At 31.9% G+C, this 22004-nt stretch overlaps 1 protein-coding gene across 1 annotated transcript; it reads right to left on the bottom strand.

Moving 5' to 3' along the window:
• Positions 1 to 10499: 10499 nt before the first annotated feature.
• LOC132748451 (putative leucine-rich repeat-containing protein DDB_G0290503) lies at positions 10500 to 14267 on the bottom strand. The gene is made up of 3 exons (XM_060738071.1): positions 13397 to 14267; positions 12795 to 12860; positions 10500 to 12223 (listed from the first exon to the last, which is right to left on the bottom strand). Exons 1-3 carry the CDS (start codon positions 14184 to 14186, stop codon positions 11835 to 11837), a joined length of 1245 nt encoding a protein of 414 aa, XP_060594054.1. The 5' UTR covers positions 14187 to 14267; the 3' UTR covers positions 10500 to 11834.
• Between the last annotated feature and the right edge of the window lie 7737 nt (positions 14268 to 22004).

Genomic DNA, 22004 nt, shown 5'->3' with positions numbered 1-22004 from the left:
TGACAAAATGAGAAAAAGTTTTAGTCCATTTATTGTAAAAAAACCTTGTAAGTCAGCGTTAATATTGTCTAAATGGTTATTGACGAATAAAATGAAGATCAGAGATGAGCTCAGATATGAAATACTTGCTAAAAGAATTACACCTCGTTGTGAAACAAACATTTCTTGAACTTAAAGAATATGTCCTTTAAAAAATACGAAAACTTACACATGTATTACAATACATAAAAAGATAAATGTGTATAAAATTCAAGTCTTAATTCAAATGACTGAAAAATGACAAATCAGTACAAAAATATTATATAGAGTAGCAATATCTTTCTTTAATGTTTCAAGAATACAAAATATATACATGTATAATATAACTTTATTTTGAATGAATTAAATGAACAATCTAAAAATCAATTATAATGACATTAATACTGGTTATCTGAATAACTAACTAGTTTTACCTAGTTTCTCCGCAGTTAACCAACTACTAATTCCACAGATGTCTTAATTAGCGGTTAGAGACAAATGATTATTTATATCAACGCCCGAGATCAGTTTTCACGAACAAATTTTGCCTAAAAGATAATATAATATATATTCAAGTGGTCTGGTAAAAGCATGTCATGCTATAACCACCAATTTTGCATGCATTGAACTGGACACCTTTTATTTTGAATCTTCAATATATTTTTGTCAAATTCCTAGCGCTTTTCAAAGAAAATAGGGCGTCTTAGAACGTCTTATATTAACTACCAACGTCATCAAGGTTACAACTAACATAACAACATTAAAAGGAAAAACAGCGAAAAAGGAAGAAAAATACAAATGGACATGAAAATAAGTAAAACGCAATAAGCCTATAGCAACATCTGGACACTTATCATTTTACAAGTGGACACGTGGTACTTGATGTGAGTTCTTCTCTTGACTCACTAACGCCCAGATTATACAAGTGCTCACTTTTTAACAAGTTGGTATCCTTCAATTTTTAAGGACCGTGAAGTGCGATCCAAAATTCTAGGTCACTTATTTGCTCAGACGTTTAGTGAACAATGAATAGAATCCTTATACATTAAAATAGCATCATTAAAAAAGGACATCTTTGTAATGAGAAATACATTATAGACTTTCATTTGACCTTTCTCAAAAACACTCCATTAGATTTATGGTGAAAAAATAAAGTCAAATTGCCATAAAATGTTAATATTTAAGAAATAGAGCACAACACTAACTTCTGCTAGTAATATAGTAAATGGTCAGTCTGGTCACAAATATTAAACATACTGAGCTGAAGACTGAATTAGAGTTAAAGACCGAGGTACTATGTAATACGTACTATATCATACTGGACTTCCTGAAACTAAATGTAATGAATCATTCAGGAAATTAAGAATATTACTTATACAGCCATGTCTTTAGTAAAATATATTATAGAAGGAAGTGGGGAGGGATTCTTAAAATTTATTAGTTTAATATAGAATTTCCAAATTCATTGTACGAAAGACATTGCCATAAAAGCGAATTGCACTTGCATTGAAATCATCACTAAACGTCCAAAAACCCTACCATATGTGTGTTTTAGAGAAAATCTATGTGAAAATTTTGTTCTCAAGAATTGAGCTTGAAGTTATCGAAATATTATAATTTTATTGCTGAAAAATTCTATAAAGATATTTCAAAAGATATAGTTTTATTTGGTATGGTGGCTGATTTGGAACACTTTTTGTGCGTTTTGTTGTCGCTAGCGACAGCACGACAAAGCGCAAAACGGCACGTTGTTGGACTTTCGTCTTGTCGTCCTGTCGCTAACGGTGCGCGCCAAACTGGCACGTTGTCGTGGGACGTGTTGTCACGATGTCACATTGGCGCTCGGCTCAAATTGGCGCTAGCGACAAGACGACAAGACGAAAATGCGATAACGATATAGGTTGTGTTGTCGCTATCGACAATGCATCGCGCAAAGTGTACCGAATCAGCCACTATATGTTACTGATTTTTTTTCATTTAACGCCCACGTTATGGTTAAGACTGAACACTATTATGTAGGAAGTAAAATAATATAATATGTTACGATACGATTTATTATATGTGATATAATTTTATATAAAGCTATACAGTGTATAATATACCGAACATGCATCTACAAAAGTGAATCATGTTATAGAAGTTCCCTTCAGATCGAAATAATTAACAATGATTATAAAATTCTACTGGAGATCTCTCATGAAATATCTTTTTTCACGTAAAAGGTATATATATCGGTCAGAATATTATTTCCTTAAGTCAAGCCAACGGACGGTTGATTCCAATTAACGTGCTCCACAATAAATTTAAGTACATGAGTAAAACCAGAATATAGTAAAGGTTAAGATTGTTCTTATCTTATTGCTTGCCGGTGCAACCCAGTGCCAGAAATGGTTAAAGTACTCGGGTGATTCTGAATGAGAAAAACTTAACATTTTATTGACATGTCAATTATGAATACATTATATCACTCATTTAACTATTCGATACCACTTTTGTTCTGTCTGTGCAGTTTACGAGAATTAATTTTGAGTAAATAACTTAAGTTTTAAAAAGTCACATTATCTTGATGTATAGGCAATCCTCACGTCCGTGAAAAGAACACTCGGTTAAGTGACTGCCTAATAAAAGAGAAGTCTGTTGATCGATCTCTAATGTTGCCATTGTTCTAGACCTACTCTTTCTTTATTTTTTTTTCAGAATATTTTATAGGAATAGTGCTTGCAAAATTATCTCCCATGGATATGATGCAACTTAGGAAGACTGTCTTGTCTGGATTTGTATGTTTTTACGACATTTTTACGACATTTAAATAACATTCATAAATCTTAATCCGAATGAATTTTACATATTAATTCTTTAACAATGAAATTTAAAAAAGATCATAGACTTTACCAAAAATAATGCAAAACATATTAAAACAAAACGACCAACATAATAAACAAGCTTAGCTTCAAAATGTTTGAAATATAAACAAGAAAAATTATTACCCTCGCGGTCTCTCTCTTTCTCTCTCCCTCTCTCTCTCTTAAAACACGCAGGTCATTTAGACATTATAAACCCGTAATTTGCCATATTGCGCAAAACTATTTCATTGACACACAATAAATTAAGCCTTACCATGAACATCTCACGAAACTTACCCAAAATGTATTGAAAATTAATGTATTGTATGCATTGACCATACAATCAGTATGTAATTGACAGGTAAATAAAATCAAACAATACCTATAAAACCAAAAAACTAAATTAGGAAAATATAACTCTGAACTTAAAACTTTTGAAAATGCAAAGTTTTCATTAGTTTTCAGACATTAAAACGTCACACGATAAGGTAATACATTACTGGTGAAGGAAGGCATATGGTTCTCCAACAATGTCAAGACGGAAACCTGAGTAGAACCACCGATCCTCCGTTAGCTAGCTGGATAGCTTCATAACATGAAATAATCCGTAGTCCATGGCGGGATTCGAATATTAAAACATTTTGTAAAAACGAATTATTATTCGTAAAAACGAATTAATATTTCGTAAAAACGAATTATTATTTCGTAAAAAGTACTAAAAACGAATTATTATTTCGTAAAAACGAATTAATTTTCGTAAAAACGAATTTTTATTTCGTAAAAACGAATTAATTTTCGTAATTACGAAATAATATTTTGAAATAACGAATTTAATAGTTCGTAAGTACGAAATAATATTTTGAAATAATGAATTAAATCCCGGGAAAAAAGTGTGGAAAATGTCACCTTAGAGGCTCCGTATAGATGCATACTATATTTGAATCAATAGTATTTTACATTTAATCGCGAACGAAAAGGACATTTAAAGTGAAATGGTCTATGATGGAAAGCATGCATAACCATAGATATTTATGTTGATAATATTAATTACAGTGCATGATAATAAACCATGAAAGAATTATATGTTGATGTTGATGATAAATTGTACTAGGATCCAAATATTAGTAATTCATCATATAAATGTCATATTACATCATATAGAATAAACATTTTTGTTTAAAGATATACTTGGTAAGAACATCAAAATGATAGGTTTCTTTCTTTTATCAATGTTTGAAATATTTCCATTATAGAACAATACACTTTAAAAAAAGCAATTTTCATCTTTTAACGGCAGCTAGATCGGGACATTTGTTTTGTCCCAAAGTTACTAAATAATTTATACATTTAATCAATGTTTATTGTAAATAAATACCACTAGCTAGCTTAATTTTATCATCAATATACATCTTGCGACATTAAAAGATAGTATTGCGACATTTGACGACAAGGGATAAAATCGTGCGACATCATTAATAACATTAAGCGGTAGTTGCGACATTTATCGGCAATGGTGCGACATTAAACGGCATATGCGACATTTATCGGCGTTGCAACATATAACAGCAACACACACACATTTTGGGGTTCAGAGTTTACAAAATAAATTCAAATTTCAATGTTTTTTTTTTAAATAATCAGTAGCAGAAAACCCGATCCACGAGTAATTTGATTTAAGGTTTACCATGTAAAATTACTTTTCGCGTATGGATATTAATAATGGGAGGTAATCATGTTACGATCACATGCAATGATATGAAGAGTTATCCTTAAAATAATTCAAATACAAGTAGTTCTAACAAGGTATACTTTTAAACAAATATCAATGTTCTACATATATTATAAAAATATTTCTGTAGATGGTCTTACTAAGATATTATAACTGAACTAAGATCTTCACAGTTAACGTTGTAAAATTCTGTTTAAATATCGTAGAATCCATTTACTTACGAAATTTCATTAGCTGAATAATTGATTATAATATGTATAACTTTGAAGACTGAAGTCTACCTATGAAAATCATTACATCATGGGGCTGTTGCATGTGCTGTCTTCTAAAGGTCAGGTCTACCTTACAGATAACACAAGCTTGTCATTTCTTCTAAGATATGTCATTGGTCAGCAACCTTTTGTTTAATTCTATTTATTGTCTTAGTGTTTCTTTTCTATGAACCAAAGACTTAGTCTAAGGATTTTCACTACTCGAGATTAATTCCAAAATGCAGGTCTTATTTATTACGCGTTTGTTGGCATTACGTTTTACAGTTATTTGCCACCACATTAAACGTTTTGATATATTTGTTTCCCAATTTAAATGGTTTATTATATGCTTTTATCTAAGGATCAAAGTGCTTCAAGTCTTTGGATTTATTACATTAAAAAATCGAGTGTTTCAAAGAGGCAGTTCTGTTAACTATGCCTTCACGATATCGTGTTATACACGCTTGAAACGAGAGATAATCAATCAAGGATTACTTCAAGCTATTTGAATCTGTTATTTACAGTTCTTCATGTTATAACGGACAATGAGTTATTTACAATGATATTTGATATACAATACAAAATAATTATTTTTAATACCGACATACCGAATAAAAAGAAATTTTCAATGTCTAATATTGTTCTATTAACATTGCTTATGGGACACTTCTTGATAACTTCTCGTTTAATTCAATACCTACGTATGTTAAAAACTGTTTGTATATCGTAAAACAACTTCTTCTGAATATGGTAATATTTTTTGTTGATTCGGAATTTATTGATTTAAATATTTACAGTTATTATTTGATTAAACACTATAAAAGCTGCTTATTGCGCCTAACATGTGTCAAATGTTACAATATATCCAAAAGCTGTCATAGTCGTCTACTTGGATGATGCCAAAAGGTCTTTGTTCAGAAAGAAGATATTACAATCAAATCAGGATTTTCAGGTTTATAGTTCAATTTTATAGAGTTCATCATTCGTTAACTACTGTGCCGCCATTTAAAATCCTGAATTTGTATTTGCATTTTGGGACCAACGGCAACATGTCTCTAATCAATAATATAATATATTTACAATTTTATGCTCTTTTTCGTTTGGATTAGAGTTCCTTTTGCAATGTCATGCTTTTGTCGCCATAGAAAAACTGGTTAAATCATATAGCATTTAACATTGATCCTCACAAAGAAGTAATTATTATAGAAAAAGTCTTTTAACCATATAATTTAAAAGAAAATATTAAAAGAATAGATAATTATGCTCTTAATGATGAAACTTTTTATTCCTTGCTTTGTTGAGATTGACCGAATCTTATTCTTGGTTGTTAAGATTCGTCTTGGCAGCGGTCAGACACAGACCAATGTCCTTTATTATTCAGCTAATTCCACGTCGCCTTGTGTCATTCTTGCGTTCCAATCAGTTAATTCATTTTCGAAATCTATATTCATTTTTTGCATATGTACATTGCATACTTTTCAATAACTGATCAGAAAAATTGATTTCATTTGATATATTTAAGTTCCGATTGGAAGACTTTTACTTTGTTCGAATATCCGATTGTTTCCTTCATGAGTGACTTCTCATTAAAATTTTCTGCAATAACATTTTTCTGCCTTACATTTCTTTTGAAGTCGAGACGCAAATAAAACTTCAATGGCTTAGAATCTTTCATTTAAAAGAGACCTTGAAATTTTGTTATCATATGTTGCTGTTTTACTCCTTATTCTTGAAACATTAACATCAGTAATATCGATTGTTTTTCTCGAGTTTATCAATAACTGCCCAATTTTCTGTTTACTTAGATCTCAGAATTTAATGTTCATGAACCACATTGTATATATTCGGATTGACAACAGTTCTTACACTAATTTAGCACTAAACTCCGTCTTTGTCCCTCTAGTTTTACAAATCCATGATAATCAAAATACAATGCATTGCCCAAGTTGAGGCATTTTCTTTAACGTAATTTTTTTCTTATAAAATTACGTTTTGAATGGTACAACAAAGTTTTTGTCAATACGAGTGCCATGTGCATTTATATATTATACGTACTGTTCTGGTTGCCACTATTAACTCAAGGACAATAGAAGTGCGAATCTTTATAGCCGCGAATATGTCACTTATAACAAATCCGCGAACATTTCTAGCTTCAACCAAATATATCATAAAAAGTGCAGAATATATATTATAATCTACTTACACAAAACAACATATAAACACAGGTGTTATAGAAATGTGTAAAGAATTATTTATGTATGTTATTTATACTAGTTTGCACGTTGAAAAAGAAAAAAATCAATTATTAGTAATTAACATGATTATTGGCGTTATTTGCTAGTCACGGCGTTTGACAACGCATTTACAGTTTGCGAACATTGAATGACTTGGATTTTATTTGCTTGGAGTAGGTGTAATCCTTTGTTAAAAAAGTACAATAGCGATCAAGGGCTACATTGATAAACAGTTGTTATAATGGAAAGCTATATCGTCCGTAATGTGTGAAAAAATGTGTAAAAAATACGTATCGACATTTTGAAGATAAAGTCAGTTATGATTCAAATGAGAATCAAAGCTAACGGGATCTGACTAAATCATAACTTAATAACATAATGAAAAAGGTTATGGAAATTGAATTTGTTCACGGAACAACGACCTTGTCGATAGTCAATAGATGAACAATGTATCGAGTAACGTTGCGCTTTAGGCCGCGACTTGTCTAAGAAAAAAATTAATTAAAAGCACCCAACAGGCAAGGTCATGCATAAAAAACGTAGCCTCCAAAAACTGTAATTTAGGCCGTAGCGACTAAACATTCGCGGAATTCGCGGTTACTACATTTCCGCGAAAGTTTGTCTCCGCGAAAATGCCGACGTTGGTAAAAACGCGAAATATTGTATCCGCGAACATTTCTAGGAATACAGTAATCTGTTTTCTTGCTTTAAATCATTCATAACTGGTTAAGATCTTATGCTATCATATCTTTACGAATTCAATAAATGTTTAACACTTCTTTGCTAACGTTTTCTGTATCAGTTAGGGGTACGACATCAATAAATACGGGTTGCTTTCGAACCTGATAGAAGCTATAAATAGGTGAAATTACACAACTATACTTCATAATAAAATACATATGGTTTGATTTATTTTTGGTTCTTAACTTACATTGATACATGGACGATATATGGTTACTTTCAAGCATTTTATTGGTTGGGAAAGACCTCAGGTCCTTATCAGTCTAACAAGAGTAAGCGTGCGAGTTAAGCTGTTAAACAGATTTTTTCTAAAACTGGCTAAATAGCTTCCTCAAAGTTAGCTTTTTGGAATTGAATATTTAAACCAAAAGCAATGAAGTTATTCCGACTCACCTTCATTAACAATATAGCCATGGACTCATGCTCTCACTAAATTCATTTCGTGTAGTTTTCATCCGGACATTTTATTACAGTAAAACGGGAAAGTGCTGTTTCTATATGATGCATTCATTTAATGCCGCACTTACGTTGGGATCTTGCTTTTCATAGTTTACTCGAAACTCAAGCTTTGTTGGCATTGTTCCTTGAATTCACTTAAGATATTTTACCGAAAAATGAGCTTAAATACAATTAAAAAAATCAAAGTTTTCTGATCTCTTCGATCTCAAAAGCTGATAAACGTTTCCCTTGATAAGCTTTAGACAGATAAATGTATTTGCGTTTACCCTAGGCCGAAAGAGGCACAGACTAATTTACATTAATTTGACATGTTTTATTGATCATTTGATGCTAAGTATGTTCAGCTAATAGAGACACACATGAAAGTGTTTGACTGCAACGTAAAGTCCCCAAATGCATTGGAATGCACAATAGTTCGCTATCAGTTTCTCTACTTGTAATAGGGTTTGTAAGCGAACAGCATGGATCCTGATCAGACTGCGCGGATGCGCAGGCTGGTCTGGATCCATGCTGGTCGCAAACGCATTACGTTGGTTTTGTCATGACGCGGCTCATATGGTTACTTTCAAACATTCGATTGGTTGGAAAAGACCTTAAGTCTATCTCATTCTAACGATACTGAGTGTGTGAGTTAAGCTGTTAAAATGATTAGCCGTAGACTTGCTGGATTGCCTCTACACTTTGCAGAATTCAAAGCTGTGTGGGATTTTAAATTGGATACTCAAAACAACATTGATGAAGTGCACGTAATTCCAAATCACCGAGTAACCCAACCGCTAGACTATGAAGAAGCCTCGAAAATATGTGTTCACGGTTCTCAGTAAAGGTGTACCGTAAATCTTGGTTGTATTTGCTTTTATAGATAAAATAAAATCATACAAAAAGGATTTCCCCTTGCTAAATGCTCTTACTAACTTGATTTCCTGTAATTTTCATTCGAACATTTCGGAACCATATCGTCGCGTGTTTAACGGGCAAGTGCTCTTTTAGATTGGAGATGCATTCATTGAACGTCGCCCTTCTTAAGTGATCTTGCTTTTCATAGTGTACTCGAAACTGATAGGTGGCACGCACACTGTTTGGATTGTATATACTGCTTGATGGTGACCTTAAAATGAGATTTCAGTCAAAACCTTATAATATGTATATAAACATAGACAAGGGGCATTACTCGATAAATAGAGAACCAATGAAAGGTCTCAATACACCGGTTTTATCACGTGACCAGAGTTTCCAAAATGTCTTCGCCGAAGCAGATTTCTGCACTGATTTGAAGAATTCGTTCGACACAGACGAATGTAGAGCGTTTCACGACTATTTGCGCAGGTATGTAATAGAAACTATGTTGCGGTATTGTTTGTATGCGTTTATTTGTACCTCCATCTTTTAAAATTGACATTTTATCCGTAGATTTGGTGTTGCGACATCCAATTTTGTGACAGAAGTTAACGGTTTGAAATAATTTTCTTAAAGTGGGCTAAGGGAATCAGAATAGAGTTAGTGTTTATCAATTGTGGATTGAATAAGCTATGCAATGCAGTATAGTTTCAGGAATGTTTTTAATTTATTAGAGGGAAATCTCGCATGAATTTGTGGGTGATCGAAAATTCTCTATTTACCGAGTAATGCCCCTTGTTTACAACTGCTACAAAACTTTGAATGTATTTTGTAGAAAAAAAGTTTAATTTGTGACCGGCACAAACTTAATGGTTATTTTAAGCACTGTCAATAATTGTTCGTTGTTGAAATATCCTTTTCTAGTGAAATAAAGCGGCCTTCGGGATCATTGACTCAAGCACTTTCAAGTGTTGAAAATTGAGTACCAGGGCTAGGGCGGCGTAAGGGTTGTTGCACTTTTTCATTATCTCTCATGTACAGACTCAATCAAAGCGAGTCAGCAATTTCCTGTTTTAAATGCTTCCGAGGGATCACTTTTCTAGATATTTATATATTCCGAGTGTGATTGTTTGACGGATGGGAACATAATCTTATACAATTTTTTTCCAGATTCATTTTTATAGGACCAGTTAATGCAAACTGCTACTTTCTTCAACGTCCAGCCTTTAGTACTTGTGTAAAAGTATTAGTAATTGGTAAAAGTAATAAGTGTACTTTATCCTTAAGTCAACACTCTCTGACGTCACATAAGAATATATCATAAATAAATCACGTGAGGTATATTGCTACCTACCATATAAATAAGCAAATGAAAACAAAGACAAGGTATGTGAAAATGTCAAATTTTAATTAAATGTAGCGCTAAAAAAATGCAAATCAATAAAAGCATACAAAACGCATGAACAATAGTTGTACATAAATAGAGATAGATATATACTTTTATTCCCTCCAAAGATGACGGTATTTACAGAGTAACAATACAATTGTAATACAATTTAAATATTATGCAATAACATAGACAAATATATGATAACAGAAACAAAAATCATATAAAGTGGAATCTAAATTGATCGATTTCCTTGGATAATCATATATATGTAATTGATATGATTAAATTTTTCATTCTATGGTAAAGAATTAATTCACACATGTCCTTTTATTTATCTATCTTTTATCTACAAAAAGTAAAAGAAAAAATGACAACTACTTGTATATCCTTACAATGATTATAAGCATTCCTCCTTTACAAAGCTTTAACGAAATCGAAACTAATGCTTTTAAAGTAGGTACATACATGTTATTGATTTCTTAAAAATATGAAGGGGAGTTGGCAAATTGTGCTGAATATAAGTCACACCTTCTTAACAGAAGATATAGTTAATATAAAGCTGCCAAGATTTATTTAAATATTTTCGTCATTTATACAACAAAAAGAAAAATTCATGAAAGGAACAACCGATTTTTATTTGAATAATACAAAACTTTAATAAACAATTAATTAGAATAATAATTGTATGAACTCGGCAATATATTTGACTTATTTTTTATTTACAATATTCTGGATAAGTATAGATTAGTGTTTCTAAGTCAACATTAATGAGAAAAAACTGGCGTGATGCAGTCGTGCAACAGATAAATGGAATTAAAGTTGGTTTTACAAACACTTACCATAGTGGTTAAAATTAAGTTTTAAATCTTTAAACGGTGCGAGTATGGCTAATTAATGGGGACATTATAAAATGACAAGTTCATGCTGATAAAATGAATGAGATGTATTAGAATTTTGAGGAATTGATCGATTTCCTTTGATAAATGTAATTTCATCCCCTAATTTAAATTAAATCTGCGTGAACCAATACTTATAAGAATATGAATTACTTTGCTAACACGAAAGACGGCCGAAACTAATATTTGTATGTTTATTTGCATCTAAATGGAACAACAATTTGGTTTTCAAAGGGATTAACATCAAATCAAATAAAATCAAATAATTAAACAATTTCCGAGACGGCATTGCAAATCTATCATAACAATGTGATTAAAATCAGCTCCTGCTATGCTTAAAATAAAACAAAAGAGGAAATGAACTTTAGTCAGAAGGAATATATAATCATATTACATTTGATCATGCTTTTTATATGGCAATTCATGGTACTTTATTTTAATCAATCAAGATGCCATTAAAGGTTGTCCTGTAAGGCGAAATAAAAAACACACTATCTGAGCTAGCAGTCGCTAGCCAAACCTTTTCACCTTTCCGAACGTAACCTATCCCTGAGTTTCCGCTATTATTATCTGCACCTTTGTCTACAACGACGCTAGTTCTGGTCAACCAATTCACTTTCAAAACAACATGTGCGTCGCCTAAAACTGATGATTGTATATTATAAGTAAACAAATACGTTCCTGATTTTGGCGCTGTAAATATCCCCGTTGAGGAGCTGTATCCTCCGCCGTGATTATAAAAAACTTCATCAAACACTATTCTTTCGTTTTTGACATAATAGCTTTGTTTCTTCGTAAGTCTAGCTGAAAATGCAACCTTTCTGGCTGAGAAATAATAAAATAATTTTTTATTGAGCATGAAGAGAAAAAGGAAAAGTTGGTTTAGTTATTATATAATTATATACAAAAAGTATAAAATGTTTTTAAATAATGAATGATTTTTTCTTGTAATTATATTATTAGATATAATCAAGTATAATGTGTAACTGCAAATAAACAAAGCAGCCCACTTTACCGCTGTGTGGAGCACGTTTTTTTTCGTTTATGCTAGAACTATAATATAAAAGTTTAGATGTCAAAATCCATTGTTTTAAATGTCTAAGAATATATATTTGTTCAATGTTAAACAAATAAAAAAAAATAACTTTAACCCGACCTCAAAATTTAAAATAGAACATATTTCATAAAATTTAATATTGCAGTATTTCCTATGCTTGAACAAGCATATTCGGATTCAAATTAGTGAAATTTGTCTTTTGTATTAAAACATATGTACGATGTAAGGCATATTTAAATATGGACCGCTTATACATGAAGATGTCATGTTAAAATAAAGACTTCAAAAGAACGCATAATGCCATTTAAAAACATAAACACTTGTGTTCCTAGGACTTACCTTCTTCTACAGAGATTCGGCTGCTTAAAGTACTGATTTGATTAGAAAATGTGTCTTCCTGTCTGTCTGTAATAATTACAATAATCAATAAAAGTATATATTTACATGTTTCTTATATATTACTACCACATGTATATCAAACTCATCGGTATATCAAACTTATCAGCTTATTAGTATTATCATTCTCAGATATCTTTTACAGGAATACGAGCAATCTTAATTTATTTTATACGCATTTCGTTGAAAACTTGTGTAGAATATATTTTCTTTTTTTCAATTTTGAGTTTGTAGGTAATTTTCATGTCAGTAAAAAATAAATAGGACAAAAAAATTTTTTTTGAGGAAGCATCAACAGCATTGACTTATACAACAGTGTTATTTCATAATGTAATGTATGAAGCTGAAATATCAGAATTGTTTAATGGTTAACACTGTTACTCTGGTTACAAACAGAACTAATGACAAATAATACTAGTAGACATACAACATTCAGTTAACCAACACTTATGCAGAAGATATGTTTCGCGAAAATTTAATTCGAAATTACTTTATTGGCACCAAATAGTATGTAAGTATAAAAAAGAAATGTATTCTTCCTTTACCTTGCATTGACGAGACTGATTGAAGTTGACTCTCTGCGCTATTAAGCCGGTTGTTTAGACCATTGTATGTACTTTGCAAATTTGACTTGGCAGCGATTAGACGCTGGTCAACTTCATTGATATTTTCAGCTAATTTCATGTTCCTGTCTTTCATTCTAGCGTCCGATTCTATTAGTCTATTCTCTAAATCTTTATTCATTTCTTGCATGAGAAGGTCTGTTTCATTTAATTGACTTTGGAGTTTGTTTTCTACTGCTACTAGCATAGTGATCGCTGCTATGTTTTGTTCGGAAATTGAATTTTCTAAACTGTCAACTGTGGTATTTACTATAGTTATATCATCTACTAGTTCCGATTGGAAACTTTTGAACTTTTGTTCAAATGCCATTAATTTGTCTTTCATTTGTGACTTCTCGCTAACTAGCATTTTCCGCAAAACTATTGCTTCTGTCTTAAATTTCTTTTGAAGTCGAGACGCAGATAATTGTTCCAAAGCATGGATCTTTTCACTTAACAGAGTTTTTGAATTTTCGTCTTCAATTCTTGCCGCTTTACTTGCCATAAGTGAGATATTCACTTCCATACTTTCGATTTTGTTCTCGAGTCTACCAACATCTGCCTTAGTTTCCTTAAGTTCAGACTTTAAATTATTGTTTTCACGAACAACATTGTCTATTCGCATTGACAGCAGTTGATACACTACTTTTGCACTTAATTCCGGCTCTGCACATGTTACCTGACAAAATAATGATAATAAAAGTCCAATACTTAAACTAAGAAATTGAGACATTTTCTTAGTTCATTTTGCGCTTTTTTTGTAACACCAAGTTCTATAATTTATCCCAAACTGATTTAACCACTGACATACACGTTTATATATAACATATACTCTAATGTCTATCAAGTTCTACTATATGGTGTACCTGGGGGAAAAGAACAGATTTGCGACATAACGCGAATTATAAATGTTGTTTCTTACAATTTTCTTACAATGGCTTAATTATAACCTTTTCTTATCCAGTAAAATTTAAATATGACATTCACCTTTTTGCAATGCTAAACTGACCGGATGTAGCATTTTCTCTCGCATGCTCGATTTGTGTATAGAAGTATTGTAGTAGTCGTTCATAGGCAATACCGCGTTTGTCGAAGATACTAAGTTTCAAAATATGTTCAATAGCACACTGGAAAAAATGAAAAAAAATCAATAAAATAATAAAAATAAAAAAGATCTATGCAGTTCTTGAAATTAAAGGGGAAGCGTTACTACACAAAAGTTCCATTAGGGAACTTTTGGTATTTTTGGAAGTTAGATTCTTATTTGTTATTTATCTATCTAACAGAAAATGTATTTAGTTAGTCTGATATATATGTTAGTCAGACAGTTAACGCGATAATTATATGGTTTACTGTTGGCAGAAATATGCCACCGTATATATGTAATAGCGAATTCGAAGCGAGCATAACGGTAACACAAGTTTCTTCAAAAACGAAAAAATGATGGTTTGAATATTTTTTTGAAGTACAGCAAAATTATGGGTAATAAATTTGTCGGCTCTTCATTGGAGATTATTTAGGCTCAATTCTATTGTCTTTAAGCACACCGGGAATCAGTAAGATCAGATTCCCTTAGACTGGTCATCTGCGCACTTAAGTACGACAGGAAACCTCCAGTGAATTCAGTTTTTTCATTTGTTAATCGATATATGTAAAGAAATATGGCTGCCGGTGGCTGAAGAGCATACAGAAAATAAGTAATATTTCTGTTATTTTACTTTTTCGAGAGGTTATATTTGCGAAAATTATTTTCAAAACCGTAATATGTTAAATTAGTAAAGGCATAATAATGCATACATGAGAGGACTGTTTGTTTTAGCATATGTTGGGAATAATTCAACGATATCAAAGCACAGGCGCTAGTCACATAATCAAATATTTTTCATAATCGGTCTATATATGTATTAGGATATAAGGCCCCCGACGCTTGGATTGATCCTGTCGAATGTCGACCAAAAAGAGATATACGTCATCTGGTCGTTTCTTGCAGCAGTGTTCTTGTTTGTTCAGCATGATATTTTTGTTCTGTTGGAGGTCTTATATCTTATTATAGTATATAGCCCATATAAAACTTTAAAAAGTTTGTTTCAAGCACCTGTGTATCAAAGCCATTGATTAAGATCCATCCCATTAACGATTTTACCCATATAATTCAAAGATAATATGAAATAAGATTATATTTCAAAATGGTTTAAATTTATAAAACATCAAGAAATCAGTTTTTTTTCCTTTTTTACATCCATATATAGCACAAAACTCCAGGGACAGTTTCCTGCAGGGAAATTTCATTTTACATTTTTTCTTTCCCTTATCAAAATTTAAATGTTATTTCCTATGGTTTTCAGTCATCATGAAAATAGCGCAGAGAGTCAACTTCAATCAGTCTCGTCAATGCAAGGTAAAGGAAGAATACATATACGTTACTTATAGGCAAGAAGTCTGCTTTCTTGAACCAACCATTACTTGTGTCATAATGAAGAAATATGGTTGTAACCTAGTCCATATATTTAGACCTAACCACGGATTTGAAGCTATTTTTAACATTGGTCAAATCCGCTTTAAAGCAATTCCCGATAAATGTAAAATTGTAAAAAATGAAAGTAAATGCGATGTCTTCCAATGAAGAACTATGTTGTGACCCGATTAGTGCTCGAATCCATGATCCATAGGTTGAAAGGTAGATACCTTAACACCAGGCCACTGCTCCACTTAATTTTAAGAGGTAGTAAGTAAGGTAGTAAACAAATACCAGCCAAAAATACTTTAATTATATCTATTTTATCATGTTAATATTGTTTCTGTAAATTTTAAGAAACATTAATAGTTTTCTATAAACATTGTGGCTCCTATAGTTTAAAAAGTCCATTAACATATGGCTTTGAAACTTTGCACACTTGTTCACCAGCATGTCCAAAACCTGTAGACAGAAGGAGATAACTGTATCAAGTATTTTGACAGAATTATGCCCCTTTTTCGACTTAGAATTTACGTTAAAGGTTTTGTATTACCTCAACACCTCTGGTTTATTGATAACTCATGCAATCTAAGAGGAGTCTGAGTTCAAATCTCAGTAGGAGCAAGAATATCGGCTATAAAATCAAATCTGTAAAATGATTAAATAGAATAATAAATGCAACATTTTCAATTTACCTTTAGACCAATGTTTTAATGAACTTCAGAAATAATTGCTCGTAAACTTTCGGTAGAATGGCCATGTGAAATACCATATTTGGAATATTTATTTATTGTTTTTTGTACATGTTCATAGTGTTAAAGAGCTTAAAATATAGATTAAGAATGTGGAGTAAGTAATAGGGAATTGATGGTCTACAGAATTTTTTTTAAACGGGGAAGTCAAAGGCCTTTGGGCTTTCTAAATTCCATTTTATTTAGTTCCGCCCATTGTTTTCTCGTTTAGGGCACACGCTTTTTATTACTTGGGGACCATACGCCGCTTTTCATGGAATGGCACGGAAGTGGCACATTGAAGGTTCCATGATCACCGCCGTATGAACACATCTTTGGATGTTTCTAAATTCAAAATTTTACTATTTCATGTTTAAATGTTGAATTCTGCTTAAGCCGGTGCTAGGGGGCGTGGACGGTAACTTGCACTTTCCAATACCGTCCATGAACAGGCTCAATCAAACCGAGCCTGCAACATTTTCAATTTTGCCGTGTTGGGCTTTCTTAGGGATTCTGTATTTATCTATTTTGGCTTGTCCAGCTATAGACTACACATGTATATTTAAAAGGAAATCAAATAAAAAACAATTAAAAAATATATAGAATTCTCTTTTACTGTCAATAAAATTTTCAATTTCAGTTTTAATAGGGTGCCACTATATTAAATGTAACTCAATGATAATAGGCCGATATTCCGATAATGGAACAATCGCAACTTTCGGATCAATAACAACATCGAGTATTCCGAGTGAAAACGGAAGTGGTGCATGAAATACCAAATGGGAAAATGAACAATTTTAATAGACTTCCCCGTCCATAGGCTTTGCCTTATTTCATATTAAATAAGTCAAATCAAGCTTCCTTAGAAATAATGCTTTTTTTTATAATTCCAAACTTTTTTCATGGTTTCCTTGCCATTGAAATTCTACAAGTTGACCTGTGCTTTTCTTACATCTAAATGATTTTTAAACAACTTATTTTTTTAAAATTTTCATGCCTTTTCAGATTTTAAACATATGTATGATCATATGATCTGTCACCTCTTTTAAGAAACAAGTCCAAACAGTTCAATTTTTCTAGAGGTGTTGAAACAGATTTTTTTGGTTGCTATTTGAATTCTTTCCTCTGAAATTTGGAAATAGAGGCTATTATACCAGGCAATGGTGAAAAATGTTTTGGGGGGGGGGGGGGTGTCGTGGTAGAATCAACCATCTCTAATGAGGTGTAAAACATTGAAGCTACATTGTACATGTATATCTATGATTGTGACATTGTGTATACATTACTTCCTGTTTGGTTTTATTCCGTCACTGACAGTGATATTTATGGCAAATTAATAATTTTTCACAATTTGTGTATCATAACTATGACATAAAGTATTACTTTAGTCAAAGAAATTCAAACATTTTTCTCTGAATCGAGGGAAAAAACTTGTTCCATTATTGTTGTTGTTGTGGCGTTCTATTTTTACCGTGGAAACCCAGACGGGGTTTCATTGGCTGCTTTAAGCTAGGACATTTTCTGATTCGATAAGGCTAACAGGTGCTCGACTGGTTCTAATTTTGTGTTCATTATTTCGTTGTTTGGAATATTTTATTAACGACGCATTCCACTGGACAGAAATCTGTCCAAATCGCTTTGGGGTTTCCTAATTCCATTATGGGCAGCCATCTTGGATGGGAACCATAATTATGACAGGGAACCAGATTACAGACTCCCTGTACTTGTTTTGAAGATCAGCGCTATCTGCTTCGTTCCTATGCAAATTGACAGTTGGAAAACTTTGCCGATTGCCCTTGAATCTCGATTGCATCTTCACGGCCCTTCCCGAAGGTTCTCGAACACAATAGTAAGAGTGCAGAAAACGGAGACGGTGTTCCAGTCTAACTTGCGCTAAAAAACATGTAAATAAATAGTAAATTTCATACTAGGTGTTGTGGACTACTTTATTCCAAAATGTCGAGTAAAAGTCTAAATAAATTTAGTAAATTAACAGACATAAAAGTAAACAGTAATTTAACTATATACTTATTATTATGGTTGAAGGAGGCGAAAGATTAAAATGTTCACAGATTAACATTTATTCGTATTTGTTAATTATTATACAGCAGCAGGTATTTTTTTAATAGATTATGATTATCTGACATATTTTCAATGTCAAATAAAATAATACATTATTATACATTCGAAGCATACACTGCTTACATCTAAAACCACGTCGAGAATTACTTTCAAATCATGACTCTTAGCGCGGTCACGATAATTTATTAAATACCATTGACAAATACGTTACCGTGACAGATTCATGTTTACTTAACACTATTTGATAAATTAATTTTATATACAAAATAATTATCTTTTTATACAACTTTTTCGGCTGCAAGTGATTTAATGCGAATGACACGAATTATTTTGCGAGATGTCAATAAAAATTAAAATACATGAAACATTCACATACATCAACTTTACACTTCAGGACCTATTTCAAATTTCTTACTTTTGCAAAACATTTAAATAGAGTTTAATTCAAATAGAAAGACAATGTTCCTAATCGCCGTATACAAATAATGAACTTACAATTGTCTGATTTAATGCAATAAGTACGGTGGCATAGAGGTGACATTTGCAGTATTGTTTTATCTCGTGGCCAAGACTTTTTAACTTGTGACTACCGTTTATCGTCTTGTGGCCTCAAGATATTATCTCGTGGAGTTATGTGAGTGGTTCCCCTTCTTGTGCCGTACTTGTATACAACATAGCTAAATATTTTGTAAACCGTTCCTCAATATATGATTGCATATTAAAACGACCTAGTCACAAGTCTTGGTCATAAAGCTTATTTTCCGCTATTGACAACGTTTATAAACCTCCCTTAAATATCATAGTTTTGAAACATGTACGGCACACAAACCCTGTCAGTAGCTCACAACCGAGAGTGGTTTATGGTCCTATATATTGGAAATTTTCCTATATGTAAATTCACCACATTTAGTTTTGCATATATCAGTATTATGACGTTCTACCAATGTCTTCACATTACTTTCCCCTCCTAGAAGTCTCGTTCCGAGGCTTGGCCTTGTAAATATGTGGGTACGGCAACTTCTGTCTGGCAGGTTACTTTCCCCTCCTAGAAGTCTCGTTCCGAGGCTTGGCCTTGTAAATATGTGGGTACGGCAACTTCTGTCTGGCAGTTGTCTACATCCCACCGCTGCTATCAATTATAACATGTACGTCAGTGAAAAGCTTACTGACAGTGGATTATGCCCTTATATATATGATACTTATAACTATGTAGTAATTCTTAACCGATTGCTCGTTATCAGTATTATGACAATCTACCAAAGTGGTTACATTTTTATAAAGGTTGCGCTTTCATTTCATGCCGAAATTCGGCGATAATTCTCTAAAACACGTTAATGCCTTTATATCTATTACTTATTTAATTGTAATGATAAAAAAATCATCACAGAAAAAATGTAACTGACGTCGCGTGAAGGGTCATTACATATTGACGACAAAAGAGAATGACTTAGAAATTAATACTTTTTTAACAGTAACATTATGTGTAATAATGTTATTTTAAGTAAATTATGACATAACATTTTATGATTTCTTTCTCAATATTATACTTGACAGGGTCATTCATCACGATTCATGAAGCTGCAATTTTACTTTCACTGAAATTAACCCATTTAGTAAAAATCACATTTTTTTACTCAGTATTGAACCTGAATATCATCTATTTCCGTTTCGTATAACAACTTTAGATGTCATACACTCAGAGCCACTTGTGACCAAATCTGGCTTTACAATAAACGAATTTACACCAATAAAAAACAAGACAACATATTTCGGTTTATTAACTCTTTTTTCTTCGTACTTTTATACGAAGAAGGGCGGAATTTCAACAACTTCAAGCATCTTACGCACACAACCACTACAGAGAAAAATGGTCTTTTAATTATATACTCTCATTATAAGTGTCCGTAATATTAAGCAATGATATCCACATGATGTGATATCTTCCTTATTATATTAACATTTAAGTGTTTCCTGTTACAAGGTCAGTATATCAAGTGTCGTTTAATTAAATGACATTGGATTTGTCAATCCTCATAATTCTCTTTCTTATATGGTAGATCTATACCTCATATAATTTGGAAAAAATATGATTGAGCAAGGGTTCCCGAAATTTTTATTTAATCTTAACGCTACAAAAATGAGTCATTTCTATCCATATCTTTAAACTGCGGACATCTGTTATCATTTCGGTGATTCTTTTTATCATTTTAGTGCAGTAGTTGTATTTGAATAGAAAATTTGCTTAAAAGAAGAGATATACAATATTTCTTAACGGAAATTTACGGAATCATAAATTAATACTTAAGCGGCAAACATTCGGCAAAGCTTTGTTAACAGCACTATGAGTGACTGATAATCTCTGAGTGATATATTTTTTGTCTTTCAAATACAAAACCTATACTTGCAAAAATTATGTCTGTTTACATATTTTACATGTAAAGACTTAGAAAATGCTTGTTACTTTATTGTTTGAAAAGAAAAAAGTTCTAAAATTAACCGTTCAAAAATGAATTTTATTATTATTTTTTTTCACAGTATATATTAATTTAGAGACCTATATATCTTCAAAAAAATTTAAAATGATAACTTTTTAAGTTCTCAAGTTAATCCCCCGAGAAAGTTCAAAGTGTAAAATGAACAAAGAGCTATAACTCTAAAATAAGGGAAGACAGAATAACGGTTCTTTTGCACTGCTCATCTATCCAATGAGATATATATACCTACAAAGTTTCTTGTTAATACCCCTTGTAACACCGCACTTTGTGGTCAAACGCACTTTGGGGTCCGATCCCAAAGTGCGGTAAACTTCACAAGCAATTTGGTGTCAAGCGCATTTTGGGGCCAAAATCGATAATTTGACCCAAAGTGCATTGATATGCTATATATCAACGCACTTTGGGTTTCAGAGTTCTGAAAGTGTCAACTGACTTCTGCTTTAATACTGAGTACCGACTTATTTTCGATCTGCGACAGTGAAAAATTTCGAGATGAAGGTCGATACTTATCTACATCAATATTTCTAAGTTTCATTTAAGTGCTGATGTATCAGTAATAAAAATATGTGTTTGATGTTTATTAATTCTACCACTTGAAATATCTAAAATTTGTGGTTGTATAAGAAACTACTTAAATTTTGATGTATTCCTACAAATTCGAAAAATATCCTGTTCTGTAGATACATGTAACATTTGGTGCAATCATGATGCCATATTAAATATGATGGGGTGTTACTTGCAAATAATGCCATTTCAGTGCATTTTAATATCTATCTAAATGACTTGTA

The sequence above is a fragment of the Ruditapes philippinarum genome, unplaced genomic scaffold, assembly GCF_026571515.1.
Source record: "Ruditapes philippinarum isolate M1 unplaced genomic scaffold, ASM2657151v2 ctg1938_1_1_1_1, whole genome shotgun sequence".
Lineage (NCBI taxonomy): Eukaryota > Metazoa > Mollusca > Bivalvia > Venerida > Veneridae > Ruditapes > Ruditapes philippinarum.
This window is presented reverse-complemented; position numbering and strand designations above follow the sequence as displayed.